This window comes from Anas platyrhynchos, chromosome 1 (assembly GCF_047663525.1).
Source record: "Anas platyrhynchos isolate ZD024472 breed Pekin duck chromosome 1, IASCAAS_PekinDuck_T2T, whole genome shotgun sequence".
Lineage (NCBI taxonomy): Eukaryota > Metazoa > Chordata > Aves > Anseriformes > Anatidae > Anas > Anas platyrhynchos.
Window position 1 is genome coordinate 75,859,426 of NC_092587.1, and position 14,883 is coordinate 75,874,308.

General features: G+C 40.4%; 1 protein-coding gene across 3 annotated transcripts in view; it reads right to left on the bottom strand.

Annotated features, from left to right (window-relative positions):
* Positions 1 to 1,780: 1,780 nt before the first annotated feature.
* GYS2 (glycogen synthase 2) overlaps positions 1,781 to 14,883 on the bottom strand; it is a 51,146-nt gene continuing 38,043 nt past the window's right edge. For 2 of the 3 annotated variants that reach the window (XM_013102947.5, XM_013102945.5), the window contains 8 exons: positions 14,524 to 14,583; positions 13,714 to 13,792; positions 12,956 to 13,069; positions 10,707 to 10,833; positions 8,885 to 8,980; positions 5,192 to 5,355; positions 3,757 to 3,837; positions 1,781 to 2,691 (listed from right to left, as the gene is read on the bottom strand). In XM_013102947.5, the coding sequence (XP_012958401.1) occupies positions 2,470 to 2,691; positions 3,757 to 3,837; positions 5,192 to 5,355; positions 8,885 to 8,980; positions 10,707 to 10,833; positions 12,956 to 13,069; positions 13,714 to 13,792; positions 14,524 to 14,583 (943 nt within the window). In that variant the 3' untranslated portion in view covers positions 1,781 to 2,469. Of the gene's footprint in view, positions 2,692 to 3,756; positions 3,838 to 5,169; positions 5,356 to 8,884; positions 8,981 to 10,706; positions 10,834 to 12,955; positions 13,070 to 13,713; positions 13,793 to 14,523; positions 14,584 to 14,883 lie in introns of all 3 variants that reach the window. The other variant, XM_013102946.5, reaches the window with a different exon arrangement.

A 14,883-nucleotide genomic window follows, 5' to 3' on the forward strand; every position in this document is an offset into this window, starting at 1 on the left:
TCCTTTTTTTTTCTTCTTTTTTTTTTTTTTAAGAGAAAGTTAACTTTCAATCAATATGACCTTTAAATGTTCTTTTAGAATCACAGATCATTTAGTCTGGAAAAGACCTCTACTACCTCACCAGAGCTGAGTACAGGGAGATGATCACTTCCCTAGTGCTGCTGGCCACGCTGGTTCTAATACAATCCAGGCTGCGGTTGGCCTTCTTGCCCACCTGAGCACACTGCTGGCTCATATTCAACTTGCTATCGACCAATACCCCCAGGTCCCTTTCCACTGGGCAGCTTTCCAAACACTCTTCCCCCAGCCTGTAGTGTTGCATAGCGTTATACCACAAGTACAGGACCAGGCACTTAACCTTGTTGAACTTCATACATTTGTCCTTGGCCTGTCAATCCAGCCTATCCAGATCCCTCTGTAGAGCCTACCTACCCTTGAGCAGATTAACACTTGTGCCCAGCTTGGTGTGGTCTGCAAAGTTACTGAGGGTGCACTCAATTCCCTTGTCCAGATCATTGATAAAGATACTGAGGAGAACTGGCCCCAATACTGAGCCCTGAGGAACAACATTTGTGATCAGCTGCCAAATGGATTTAACTCCATTCACCACGATTCTTTGGGCATGGCCACCCAGCCAATTTTTTACCCAGCAAAGAGTACACCCATACAAGCCATGAGCAGTCAGTTTTTCCAGGAGAATGCTGTGGGGAAGTGTTGCACCCTTAAACATCATATTCATTGACTCAGCAAGGTAACTGATTAAATCCACTTCGACAAAGAACATACATTTTTGAGCTCACAGAATGCAGTTTTCCACTTAGTAAAAGGTATGAAGAAAATACATTTGGTATCTTTGTTTTCACTGCTTTCATATGAAAAATACTTATTAACCATTTTTAATTACTTTATAAGTGGCTAAACAATAGTGACTCCTTTTAAATCCAGTCAAGTTTTTGCCATAAAACTTGAACATGTCTTCTGAGAATAGGTATTTTTTCAGTTATCCAAATCAGCTTGAGAATGAAAGTGCAATTTTAAAACTGATTTTAGGTGACCAAAAATACAGATAGGCACTTAATCACTTTTATTTTATATGATCTATAAGTAGAACCATGTCTTCAAGTGTTGGTTAAGTGTTTGAAAGGTAGGTATCTAATCAAAACTGGTCATGTAAGCTCTCCCCAGAAAAGACAGTGAAGGTAAATACCTCCAGAGGTCAGATCATCCTATCTGCTGAGGAACAGCCTGAATCAATTCCTAGAAATGTCTTTTCTTAAACAGCTTGAGAAATTCTTGATTTTCAAACTTCTAAATAAAAGATGGATCTCCTTCCTAGTATTTTCATGCTAAGATCTACTTCTGAAGATCTTTTTCAGGCACTCTCTGCTTCTCTGAAAATTAAAATACCTTTGAAAACCATAACACAAATTAGATGTCTGGTTTTCATTGTAAGGTTCATTTATTCCCCAAACACTTTGAAAAGTATCTTGTGCTTTTTACAAATTATGTCTGTGGGGAAGATATGTTTTTGGAATTGTATTAGAATTATTATTAGAAGAGAGCATGAACTTATGGGGCAATTGGAAGAATTTAAATGCATAACTTCGAATGTTTTCACATTGCTCTGTGGCATGTAGGTTTGCCTGCATGAGAAGGTGTTAATTAAGCAATTTTTGTCATTTTCTTTAACCAAATAACATTCATTTCTTCCCTGAACTTGGTTAACAAACTTGATGTACGACATACTGAAAACAATTAAAGAAACATAACAGAGAAATGATTAAATAAATGGTCTGCTGTTTATTGTGGGTCTAAATGACTTCAGGAAGATGACTTTCATTTATCTCTAAAATTCAAATGCCCACTGCATAAGACTTTATATTGTTCCACAGTATATTTTACCACTGAATCAAGACACTTCCACATGTTGTAAAAAAATGGTGTAAGCTTACAGTAAGATAAACAGCATGAGGAAAAATGAAGACCATTGTGTTTTCAGTAAATCTTTTTTAACCCTGATAAGGTTTCCTCATTGTACCACTTTTTCTCTATATTTTCTGAGTTCTGATTTAAAGATCATTTCAGTTTGGGAGGTGAAAATGGAGGGCATAAATGAAGCAAGAGTTCATTTGGAACAACCATAATAGAGCTATCAGCATGGGCCATGATTAATATAGACAATTATGCAAACAAAGGTATGATCTACAGTTTGTATAAGCTCCTGAGGGGACTGTCACATTTTCTAGGTTTACTAAGCTTGAAAAATTTCTTCTAACCTTCACTGGGCACAGAATTGTCATTTAAACTACTTTCAAGGTGACATAATATTAGGCTTCCCAACAGTGTAACTCAAGTAACGTTTAAGATTCTCCTAATCACAACACACTGTCCTTAACACAAAGCTTGCCAAGCCTACAGGAGAAGCTCTTGAATGGATGAAGAGAACCTGATACAGTGAGAGCAACACATTCAGTTCCTGTACTCTCCATGCTGCTTTGTCTTCCCTTGAGGTAATACTCCAAGGGAAAAGGGAGATTTGATGTTTTGCCTATCCCTTTCAGCCTCTTCATCTTCATCATATCTTTCATCCTCATCTTCATCTTCGCCTTCACTGTGGTGAGGGCTGGAATGCTGAGAGACAGAAGGTGATGGTGGCACTGATGAAGGCCTGGGGTACCTGAAACCTTCCGTCTGGCAGAGAGAGAAGTAAGTTGTACATGTTATCAGTGTTCCTCAGTTGGTTGTGTACAGTGATTCAAGGCAGTCAGCACATCAAGGCAAACTATTGGTGATTGCATGTAAGCTAGACCACTCCAATATTAAACTCCCTTAAATACAGGTCCTCTCAGTCCTTCTCTGATAGAAGTATGTGCCTGTATGGCAGGAATCTTTAGCTTGTATCATAAACAATACGCTTCCTTTCCAGCATTGTTTCTTTGACTTATTGAGCATTAAAACCCTCAATGCTACATGAAATCCTCCTGAACTCTCTAGTCAGAATGCTCTGACTGAAATTCAGAATTAGTCTGAAGTTTTGAACAATTTTCTAGTTATACATCAATTTCTGCAAAACCAGAGCCAAACAAGGAGTCTTGGCCTGAGCCTTCCAACCTAGGTGATTCTGTGATTCTGTGATTCCTTTCTTCTTATTATTTGAAAACCTGAGTTGCTCTGGGGGTGTCTGGACTGAATTTGAGCAGCATCCCTTCTAACATTGGTGCTAATGTGCACTACGCAAGAAGTGTAGTGATTGAAAGTATGCCTTTAAACTGGACCCCTTGCAGTTCCAGCCACAGCCTTCTCCTCACATACTCTGTTTAGATGAATACTGTGTTTTGCCTCATTTTCCCTCGGTATCTTTTCCCAGCTTCCTTTTTATTATTGGATTAGTGCAGAACATCTTCATGGAGTTTACCAGGAGCAAAACTAGAAGCTGACACTTTTCTAATAGAAATTCCAAGGACCAGTTCTTCAGCTGGTCTAAAGTGGCATAGTCCCATCCAGATCACTCTAAATCGCTGGAAGAACTGTCCCTGTATTGCACATGGTATCCTTACTGTTTGCATTTGATATCATTACAACTTGTGACTGGAGCTTGGGTCTACAACTTAAGATTTTAACTGTGAGCTAATTTATCTGCAGTTAGAACAAAACTTGCTGACTGACGCTCTCTCTCAAGCACATACACATTCTCTCTCTTTCTCTGTGTAAAACAGCCAAAATGCAGATGAACTCATCTCCAAAAGCAGACTGTACCTTTGGTGGAGCACTTGGTTCCATCTCAAATTTATCAGGAAATGTTCTGCTGAGGGCCAAGTGTCTGGCATGCATGTAATACTGCAAAATAAAAGAGAAACCGTTACAAGTCAAGCAGGACAGCGGATTTACACAGAAAAAAAAGGAATGTAACATGAATATCTTCTCAAAGGTGACGCTTAACAAAGCCTGATCATGTGTTTAGCTAAAGAGAACCCAAATGGTTTTGCTACCTGTAACAAACACATCACTGTGAAGTAATGAGCTCCAAAGTAGAGCTGAAGCTGGAACAGAAGCTGAATAAGGTTCTTTTAAGTCTAAGGTGTACCAAGTTGGTAAATAGCACTCATCTCAGTTGGTGTAGTTTGGTGTAGAGTGACAGGCATTATTTATCCCTCAAGACAGAACTGTGTCTTTTTAAAATCAGGAAATTTTACATCTCTAAATATGTATGTGTATAAACTTTAGGCTCATTCTTGCATATAGAGTATGTGTAACAGTTACAAAGAAGAAACATTTATGAATTGCTGAGGCTTGGCATTTAAGAATTTGGTAACAATATTTGATGGATCCATTATATTCACCAGCCTCCATCACCTGTATTAAAAAATAGCTTGTGTTAGTCTTATATTGTGTCAGGAGTAATATAAACAGAAAGGATCTCACACAGATACCAAAGCAGAGCAAGGTCTGAAATCATTACAAAACTTATATGTATGGATCCTTCCACTCCTTTGCTCCTGTGGACTTAATATTGCTTTGCTATTTCTTAGTAGGTGGTACTGTGGTGTTTTCTATGGCAAATCAAAAACACTGTTTTGCCTTTAAGGTACAGATTTAGTTTAGGAGTTCTGACCATCCACAAGGCCCAACAGCCTTTCAGAAAGAATTGATAGAATCATAGGATCATTAAGGTTGGAAAAGATCTCCTAGATCATCTGGTCCAATCATCAGCCTACCACCAATGTCACCCACTAAGCCATGTCCCTAAGCACCAGGTCCAACTTTTCCACGAACACCCCCAGGGATGGTGATGCCACCACTTCTCTGGGCAACTCGTTCCAATGCCTGACTACTCTTTCCGTGATGAAATAGGATCCTTGAAAAGAGCCCAGATGACTTTGGAGCACAAATCTTAGTTAGTGTAGGGGTGCTATTGTCCTCAGAGAAAGCTCCCAAAAGCTTTTTGCATTGACTAGCATGAGGGGTACAAAAAACTAAGCGTGATTGGGTCCTGCTCTAACCTATTCAGTAAAGTCCCTCCATACCACTGGAGAATGGAAGCATTACACTGAAATGTAAAGGCGGGCTTTATCTTTAGCACCTTTGATGGGTGCCTTTCAGAACAGGGATGCCTCCTTGCAAAGTAGCATGATGCTGAAGACAGTTAGACACTGTGTCTGTTTTTAATACCTCTATTAATAGTTTCACACACCCTGCCTAGGTATCTCCAGTCCAACAGATCTGAAAGCCTCTCAGTTCGGTTTCTTTGGATGATCCTCTGGCGACGGGACTGCTGACAAAATCCATATAGGAACTGAGTCAGCTGGTTGCACGATTCATCAGGTGAGCGGAACCTCCTGTCAACTATGTAGATCCCTAAAAGACACAAAAAAGGAGATGAGTTGAATTGAAGGTGACCTCTTACATTTCCATTCTACTTCCTGTTACATAGACTTGCAAACATTACGTGTTAGATGTCCTTTTTTAACGTTGGGAGGCAGTTGGTTATAACTGGAACATTTGCTACTATTTTGATGGCATTCAAAGATGTAGGGAAATATGTGGTTTTTTACTTCAATTTTCGTTACCTTTCAAGCTGAAATACAGCAGATTACTCAAAACTTAGAGACTTTCTTGTTGTTGTTTTTCTTGTATAAATATATCCAAAAGGATTCAAGATTTTCTTGATAAAGACATATCACTTTTATCTCCCATCATTTTAAAATACCGTGTGCTTAAAAAATATCTAATGCTTTCCAAGTTTGCACTAGAATTTATAAATGCGAATCAGTCTGTAGGACATGGGCTGTGTTTTCAGTACAAATACTAGTGACTTGCACAGAGACAGCTAACTCACACACATTAATCAATGTACAACTCTGGCTGAGAGAGGGCAGAGGTAAACTTTGCCTCTGTGTAGTTTGCCAAGATCAATACATTATTCTTGTCCCCAGGGAGTTGGAAAGAAAAGGAGGATAGACTTCAGCTATCTCAATAGATAAAACAGACACACAACTACCATAACTGAACTGCTTGGTGTTCCCTAGGAATGTATAAGTTACGTCAATGCCCACACCCATGTTTTGGCAGAGAAGAGCAAGTGACCCATACTCTCTGTAAATATATATATATATATATGTATGTATACACAATATAATATTATATCAATTAATTAATACAATGCACATATATATATGCATATATATATATATATATATATATATGTATAATAATGTCCTGCTGGAGCTCCTGCCTGGCCCTGCCCTGTCCAGTCTACGGCAGCAGCCTTGGGGTCTGTGTGGCTCATGGTGACCTAGGCCCCATGTCTGGACAGTCTCCATGTGGGATTGTACACTTGATGAAACAGTGCTGGGAATGGGGGAAACCACGGGCCACAGACGGAAGACACGTGATGAGCGAGGAACAGTACAACACACCCCTTTCTTTGGCATGTGCCACCCTTGATAGGCAAAGTCAAAGGCCAGCATCCATCCAGGTAGAGCAAAGGTAAGAAATACAAGTGCAAACAGCAATGGCCCATCTGGTCCACCACCTCTCCCAGATTTGCCACAGTTCTCATGCCATGGTTGGTCATAACAATGTGAGAAGAAGGCAATAGTAAATCTATCCAGGGAAATATAAAGTATTACAAACGTTATGGTGGATGGCATGAAAGCTCTACAGAGGGCTCGAGGCCACATGGCAAATGGCAATGCAACACCAGCTGGCATTACACTACGTATCTGTGCCAAAGGAGGTGTTAGTAATCTCATGAATGCCAGTGGTTGTCTTAACGTAGACAGAAATAGGGACTGAGCCACTACTCAGGGAATCAGGACAGTGGAGACGGGAGGACAGAAGAACCAAGCCACTACTTAAGCAATGCTGGTAGTGGTGTGGGTGGAGAGAGGGGCTGTTCTACTACCTGAGGGATCTGGGCTGGGGTGGTAGGGGACTCACGGACTCTCACTAGTTGAGGGACCCTGGCTGGGGTGATGGGTGGACATAAGGTCTACCCTATAGACCCCCTCTGTGTGCAGAGAGGAGCTCTGCCACTACTTGAGGGATCTAGGCAGGGGAGATGGGAGGGCAGAGGGTCTGTGCTGCTAATTAAGGGATCCCAGCAGGGTGGGGCTCTGCCACTACTTGAAGGATACCAGCAACAATAGTGGGTGCTGATGGGCTCGGGGCAGCTACTTGAGGGATCTGGTCGGGGTGTTGGGAGGAAGGGGAGGTTGTGTGTGTCTGTCTCATTGTGGCTGGGGTGCTTGGTGGAGATGGGCTCTACTGCTAATTAAAGGATCTGATAAGGGGGTGGTGGAAAGACAGAGGGGCTCTACTGCTACTGGAGGGATCAGAGCATAGCTGCTGAGTGGACTGAGAGTCTGTTCTGCTTATTAAGGGATCCCAGAATGGGTACTGGGTGGAAAGAGGGGTTCTGATGCTAACTGCGGGATTCTAGCAGGGGTGGTGTGTGAAGAGAGGGTCCAAGCCACTATTTGAGGCACTAATTAGAAGATCCCAGCAGCAATGCTGAGCAGATAGAGGCCCCTGTGCACCCCTGTCCTCTTGCCAGTGGCAGGCAAGGCAGCGTGTGTTGCAGGGTATTTACCCATAGATTCTCTGTTGGCAGCCCTTGCAGGGGTGACCAGAGAGAAGCCCCCAGGCCCTGGCCTGGTGAAGCATATTGGGCTTATGTGGCAAGGTTTTGGTAGTGGGGGGCTGCAGGGGTGGTCTCTGTGAAAAGAGTTCAGCAGCAGCCCCATGTTAGATAAGGGGCAGCTGCTGAACTTATCAGCCGGCTCCAAAGGGACTTGCTGCTGGCCAGAGTCGAGCCAATAAGTGGTGTTATTTGTGCCTCTGTGAGAGCAGATTTAAGAAAGGGGCGGGAATGTGCAAAAAAACTGCTGCACAACAGCAGCTGGGAGAGAGAGGAGTGAGAAGCAGCCTTGCATCCCCCAAAGTCAGTGCAGAAGGAGGGCAAGAGGTGCTCCAGGCATGGAGCAGAAGCTCCCTGCGGCCTGTGGAGAGGCCCCTGGTGGAGCAGGCTGTCCCCTGAAGCCCATGGGTCCCACATGGAGCATATCTCCACACTGCAGCCCATGGAGGAGCCCCCGGTGGAGCAGGAGGCTGCAGCCCATGGAGAGCCTCTGCAGGAGCAGACTCTGGGCTGGAGCTGCAGCCCTGGAGAGGAGCCCACACAGGAGCAGGGGGCCTGGGGGGAGCTGCTGCCTGTTGGGGATCTGTGCTGGAGCAGTTTGCTCCTGATGGATGGACCCCGTGGCACAGACCCATGTTGGAGCAGTTCTTGAAGAACTGCTTGCATGGGAAGCCCACGCAGGATCAGTTTAGAAAGGACTGCATCCAAGAGAGTGACTATGAAGGAGTGGCAGAGATGAAGCATCAGGGACTGACCACAGCCCACAGTTCCCTGCACCACTTTGGGGGGAGGAGGTAGAAGAGAGTGGATGGGGGGAAGGTGTTTGTAGCTTGTTTTCTAAAAAGCTTTGTTACCTCAAGAATTTCCAATTATGGAAAGCGTGCTTTAAGGGTTAAGTAAGACTGTATTAATGCTTAATTCAAGGCCGGGTTAGATGAGGCCTTGAGCAACCTCATCTAGTGGGTGGCATCCCTGCCTATGGCAGGGGGGGTTGGAACTAGATGATCTTTGATGTCCCTTCCAACTCGAGCCATTCTGTGGCTCTATGAAGTGCTAGGAGACTCTATGTTTCTATGATTCTAACTGGTTTTTGGAGCTCTGAATGTATTCCCCCAGTGAACCGCATTGCAACAGTGAAAGCATGAAAGTGAGAAGTTGAAGCACTATTGCTGTGCTTTTTGATTTCCTAATGCAGGGGCACTATTTTGATACAGTGTTAAAAAACAAGCAAACAAACAAAATTACCATAAGCAGCTGGGTCAGCAACATGTTCCTGCATAAAACAGCCGAATCCAGAAAGGTTTGTGGTCACACTGGGAATGCCCATCACAGTACATTCAGCTGCCAAAAGAAACAGACAAAAAGTGTTTCAGGGCAGTATGTTTTGAATGATTTTACCCTGAGAGAAAAAAAAAGAAAAAAGAGCTGCTCTGAAAATGACAAGGGAAAACTATTATGCTTTTTTGTGGATTTTGAGGAAAAGAACAAAAAGAAGAAAGAAAAAATGGAATTTTAAAGAGAAAATTTTGCACTGTGAAATTAGCCTCATGTTTCCCAGCAGCTAAATTGAAAACTTTCTGGGAATCCAGTGTTGAAACAGAGAATCCCAACATATGGTCTGGACTGTTTGTTTGGAGTTTAAATTGAAGCCTGTTATACACAAATGTTCATTAGGTGTTCATGACTATTTGGAAACTTGAATCACTTAGTTGCTTGAGCAGGTTAAACTTTTTATTTTGATGTTCATTGTTTGTAAAATGGTCCATATAGCAACAACAAAGAAAGCATCATTACTTTAGGATTGCTTTCAAAGTAGATGTGGAACCAGTATCATAAAATTATAAAATGTACACATCTTTTGTAGTTATTTCTGTCATTGCTGTGAGCAAGAATAACTATTTACTCAGGTTTAAAGAGTTTTTTTTCTGATGAAATTAAGCCTATCCTATGCTAGCAGGCAGATAAAATAGAATACTCTAGTCTTTGAAATGCTGAAAGCCGTCTACACGCCCTTCATTCATATGATAACAAAGAATGTGTCTATAAAACAGAGCTACAAATCCACCTAAAAACCACCACTTTTTGTTTCTTGGAGAATTAAGTGGGTATATCAACAAAGAAAAAAATATTTGCATTAATAAAAGAAAGAGAAGCTATTCTTTTAACTAGCATAAATCACAGCTTTCCTCAAAACTGTTAACAGTCTAACTTTTCTGGCTGGGTTACTTCGAAGTTACCTGGTTGTCACATTTTCTTTATACTTTACCTGAAACTTGATCAGGAAGAGAAATTGCCGGAATGCAAGACCGTTGTCTTAGTTGGAATTAGATAGGTCTCTTACTTGGAGAGAAATAGCTCTGGAGAATGATCAACTTTGCAAAATTTTTATTCTGATTCATTGGCTTGCAGAAAATGCACTTCAGAGGAGCATCTAAACTTTTAGATGTGTATCGAGATTACAGAAGATATTTTGGAGGACATAAAAGACACCTAGTATTTGATCTTCACAAGTATTCATGTTTATAGTTTGCACTGATCTCATTAGGTGTTAAGTGCCTTTTGTAAATTTTGGATTGTTAACTTTTTTTTTCTTTAATGTCAGAAACTACAAGCTTTCTCTATCTTTAGAAACTTCCCTTTAAGTCTGTGATATTCACCATCGCTTTATGTAAGTGTTTGTGGTAAATATCTTAGATATGGTGTTATATATGTCTATCAAACTTAATTGCTATCTTGAATTAAATCCACTGAAGTATGTCTGCTGGTAGCAACATGCATGTTTTTCAACATGCATTTTTTTTCTAAAGCCACAGAAAATCAAAAGATTACATGTTAGTATGGGAAAGGGTCCAGCGCAGGGACAAATTTGAGTAGTTGTCAGTCAGTAGATGCCATTTTATACCACCTGGCCCCCAAATTTTGCCAGCAGTAAGACCTTTGCACTGCAGAGGAAACAGAGTCAAAAGAGTTTTTTCAGCACTCCAGAAGAAACTGGCTGTAAAGCTATTCTGCATCAACAGAATGTGTATTCATCTTTGATACTTAGTTAAATGTACAGATTGCCTACCTGGAGTGTAACCCCAGGGTTCATAGTATGATGGAAACACACCCAGGTGACAGCCTCTAACAAACTCCTCATAGTCCAAGGGCAGCAATGGGCTGGTTGAAGAAAGAAATTCTGGATGTAGGATCACCTGGATATTCAAAAGTTACATTAGAGGTGAAAGGAAACTACCAATACATTTTAATTATCAATATATTTCATCAGTTCCTTCACTCTGGTCTTTTCCTAAGTACTTGGACAATACCTCCTTTGCCCATCCTAATTCAATTACCTAATTCAATTCCCACACTAAAATACATGATCTTGTAATGAAGCCACATGCATGGGTCTTGTCCTGGAAATAATACTGATAATAAACGGTACTTTCTGGAAAAGTCTTTGGCTTTATCCTTCCTGATCAAAAAAGACCATGCACGTTGTGAATTATGGCTAAGGCTGTGACAATTACCAACTCTAAATTGGTTCTTTTGGTTGGCTGTACCAAGGTACAGACAGAGTACAGGGACGTCTTGTTCTAGAGGAGACCTCATGAGGACACAGCACTCCTGAGCTTCCAATTGAAATATAGGAATGCTTATGGTGTTCAGAGGGTCTTTTAAGAACTGAAAGAATTTTGAAACCAGACATATTATAACCCAATCATCACAATCCTGTGCCTGGACTAACTAATTTTGCTGAAAGACAAAGCTTATTAGTTTAGGTTAACGTCCCTCTTCCAGGACCCAAGCTAATTTATTTCTATGACTCTGTTCAGCTTGGTGTTACTGCCCCATATTCCACTGACAGGTAAAGAATCTTGTGTAGGTTTTCCAGTCAGCTCTGGTAGAAAGAAGTATGAGGGAAGGGTTTAACCTCTGGGCCTTTCTTCCCCAAATTATCATACTTCAACCATTATTCCACATCAAGGAGATGCCTTTATTTATTCTTAATAACAGAGTCATGCTACTCACTTGCATAAATCAACACATGAGTGTATTCAACCAGTAAATGGCCTGTAAACTTCTCATATGCAAGCTTATTTGAACCCACTGATTCAAGTAAGATTTCCCATTGGCATCACTGTTTTTTTCACATGACAATTGTGTGGACATGTCATACATGTCTCAAGATGACTTTCTCTTTCAAGTTTAGAGAACTTTTATTGATACAATCAGCTCATTTAGTATACATTCTGTTCAAGTAGTAGGTAATTTTCCAGTGGTAATGGCAGTTTTGTACCACCTTTTCAGTGAAGTTTGCTGAGAAGTAGGAGGAGGTATCTGCAGTGTTATACACAATCTGCTTTCTAATGACTTCAAGCTGTTAGTTCTGAGTAATTTTTAATACATTTATATACAGTGCCTCCTTCTACCCTATATTTATTATATCTGGTATATTACTATCATATTACATTCTCAGAGCTCATTGTAGACACGTGCTTAGTAGATATACAGTTAAGCCATGAAGAAGCATACTAGGAAGTTGAGGAAAATGGTTATGCAGTTATCCTCATGAGTTTAACAGCCAGCATACTGAGAACAAGAGATACATCATTGTCAGAGATACTATACACCTGACCACCAAAAGGATGTTTGGAAGAGGAAAAAAATGCAAGAAGAGAGAGCCATAGTTAACAGAGAAAATGCCACAGACCGCCAGACCAAAAAAACTTTGACACCTGTGGAAGATGGAGATGATCATTTCTGTGGTCTGGTAAAGCATACATGGAAGTATAGGAAATAATTTATTTACATAATTTTAGATTCAGCAATTGAATTAAACATGAGGACAGCATGAATAGGAAATAGTTCTGTTCAGGATCAGAATCCTGGTTAGCTTTTACAGTAAAGGCTGAGCGTCAGGACACTGTTCTTAATACAAGAACCAATACTCAGAAATGGCTGTGCTGAAACTCTAGACCTCCAGTTTTGAGCAAATTAATCTGTTACAGAGTTTAACATCCAGGTGCAAATAACCTATGGTACTTTCTGGATGTCAGTAGTTCCTTGTTCAGCACAGGATGCAGCAATGAAAACAGTCAAATCCCTAGCATTAGATTTCTAATTTGAAATTAACTTAATTAAACAGCAACTGGGGGTATCTGTAAAGTAACTAGTTATTCCTGGAAAGGGAGGAAGAGGGAGAAGTACTCTAGTAGTGTATTATTGCCCCTCTATCAAGAATCTGACTGTGCTTCCCATTCTAATGATCCAGACTGACTGTTTTTTTTTAAAAATCCATTTTGTATCTAAAATGGAAATCAGAGAACATACCTTTACTCTGTCTGTCCGGTTATTGAAAAGGCCAATGCGTCGAATGGTATTGAGGATTGGATCATTGCCATCGTCAATCATGTTGTGGGTGGTCACTGGAGGCAGACAATGTCGCTAAAAAGAGAAAAGGCAATCTATGAGGGGCAAAACTGCTGGCAACACATCCTGCTATCATTGCCTAAGGTTAGTGGAAGACACTGGGAGATTTTGCCATTGATGTGGATAGGTTTTTATTCTTTCATTTTAAGATAAAAAGAGAAAGTTGCGATCATATAATGTGCTCCTGTATAAGCCAGGCTACAAATGAGACCATAAAAGCTGTCAGAGCTTCATTTACCTCAAAATTAATGTATTTGTACTGACTTTCAGAAAGGCCTACCATTTAGTTTTATTTGTTTTTAGTGGTAGGTGATCGACTTTACTATCTCTGCTTAAGAGATTGATTTTACATATTTTATAAAAGTGGAAGAATCCATGCTTCAGGAACAATGCAAAGACTTTGCACTTTATGCAGAACAGAAGAATTTGGAAACTTGCATGTGACTGGAGGAAGATATATGGAATTACCAAAATAATCATTTTGGGTTGTACTGTCATTAAAAACAATCACAGAAGACCTTTAAATGTTACCAGTGGGAAGAGTATTTGCTGAATAGTTCTTCAAAGTACACATATGACTATGTGTCATGTACAATCCTTGTATGTAGTCATGCTTACCATCCACAACAGATGTTTGTGTAAACAGTATGTTTTCTGACCTGAGTTGAAAAGATGGCTCTTTTCATAATGGTTATATCATCCCGGTCAAGAATCTTGTTCAAGTCTGGAATTTCTCCTCTGCAGAGGCAACACAGAGCCTACTTTACCAAATGACTTATTATTAGTCTTTCTGACAACTAGAACTACAAGCTTACTTAATAATGAGCTTAATTATGAGCTTAATAATGAGAATTAAAGTTGCATTAAAAAAATGAAGAAAGAGCAAATGCAGTCTGTTCTGAAGTCTGCTGATGTCAACATGAATCTTTCCTTAGTTTTCATGGCCCTCCTATATTTCCTACATTTTATTCTCTCATACACTTGCTGTCCTTCCAATTAGCTTCCAAAAAAGCTAGAATTATTATTATTTTTTCTGTTTTTCAGTCACACCTTATTTTTGCTGAAGTTCCAGTCCTCCCAGCTGTGCTGTGAGTCATTCACTTCCAGCTCACATAATCTGTCTTTTGAAAGGGTTATGAACAATCCACTAATTCATACTTGTCTCTGGTGATTTTTTAAGCTGAGGTAGATTGCTTTTGTCAGTGAGTAAGCCTCAGTGCTACTTAAACATCTTCATGTCTCTTAAGACTCCACAGTAGTATGCTAGTATGTTTTGTTTTGTTTTGTTTTTCTCTGTAATTTGCTGATCCTGTATCCTGTTTACAGAATAGAACATCCCATATCCTTCACCTATGTCCTTTCTGTGGATTCCAAAATTTCTTCTACAGAGTAGAAGCACAAGTATATCACAGGTAAACCAGCTGAATATGTGGGTTTGCAAGGCAGAGCAAAATAACCTACACACTCACTTTAGCAAGGCATTGTAGAGTTTCTTTCCAAACTTTTCTTTCACAGATTGTGCAGTGTCCCTAGGAAAATAAATAGATTTATGTATAAACACGAGCTCCAGGACAAAGAAAAAAAGAGATTCCTGCTGCTGGAAATCAAATTGTGCTTGTATACTGATGGAACCAAGAATGCTGAAACAGACAGAGGTCTCATTCTCAAAGGTCTTTTACCTGACCAACAGCCATACCGACAGATTCATTGCAACTGAGGATATGATTTGCCTTCAATGATGGACAAACTGCCAAATCCAGAAGCAGAACTCAACAGTGATTACTTTCAATACTTTGATCAGAAAACCACACTATATCTCTGCGATGAAA